This window comes from Corapipo altera, unplaced genomic scaffold (genome assembly GCF_003945725.1).
Source record: "Corapipo altera isolate COAL_440 unplaced genomic scaffold, ASM394572v1 59158, whole genome shotgun sequence".
NCBI lineage: Eukaryota > Metazoa > Chordata > Aves > Passeriformes > Pipridae > Corapipo > Corapipo altera.
In genome coordinates, this window is record NW_020889705.1 from 1 (window position 1) to 401 (window position 401).

General features: G+C 72.3%; 1 protein-coding gene across 1 annotated transcript in view; it reads right to left on the reverse strand.

Moving 5' to 3' along the window:
- Positions 1-3: 3 nt before the first annotated feature.
- LOC113942278 (class II histocompatibility antigen, B-L beta chain-like) overlaps positions 4-401 on the reverse strand; it is a gene marked incomplete at its 3' end in the record, with an annotated part of 1,975 nt that continues 1,577 nt past the window's right edge. The window contains exon 4 of the mRNA XM_027633408.1: positions 4-99. Within this exon, the coding sequence (XP_027489209.1) occupies positions 4-99 (96 nt within the window). The remainder of the gene's footprint in view (positions 100-401) is intronic.

Here is a 401-nt window from a genome sequence, read left to right on the forward strand (position 1 = left end):
GCCCCAGCGCCAGGAAGACCAAGCCCAAGACGAAGCCCCCGACCCCCACCAGGATCTTGCTGCGGACGGTGTCCGGTGGCATCTCTGGGGGGAGCCGGGGGGGTCAGCACCCCCAAAACCTCCTCCCATGCCCCACCCGGCACCCCACAGAGCCCGGCCCGCTCTCCCCCAGCCCACCCGGGGGTCCCTCCAACCTCCTGCCAGTCCCTTCCCAGCCCCTGCAGGGATCCCACCCAACCCCTCCCAGACCCTTTAGGACCCTCCAACCCCCCCTCCCATCACCCCCAGCACCCACCAACCTCCCTCCCAGTTGTCCCCAGTTGCCCCCTTTCCCCCCCGGCCCCCCTGCCAGTGTGCCCCCGGTGCTGGGGGGGCCGGGGGGGAAAGGGGGCAACTGGGGG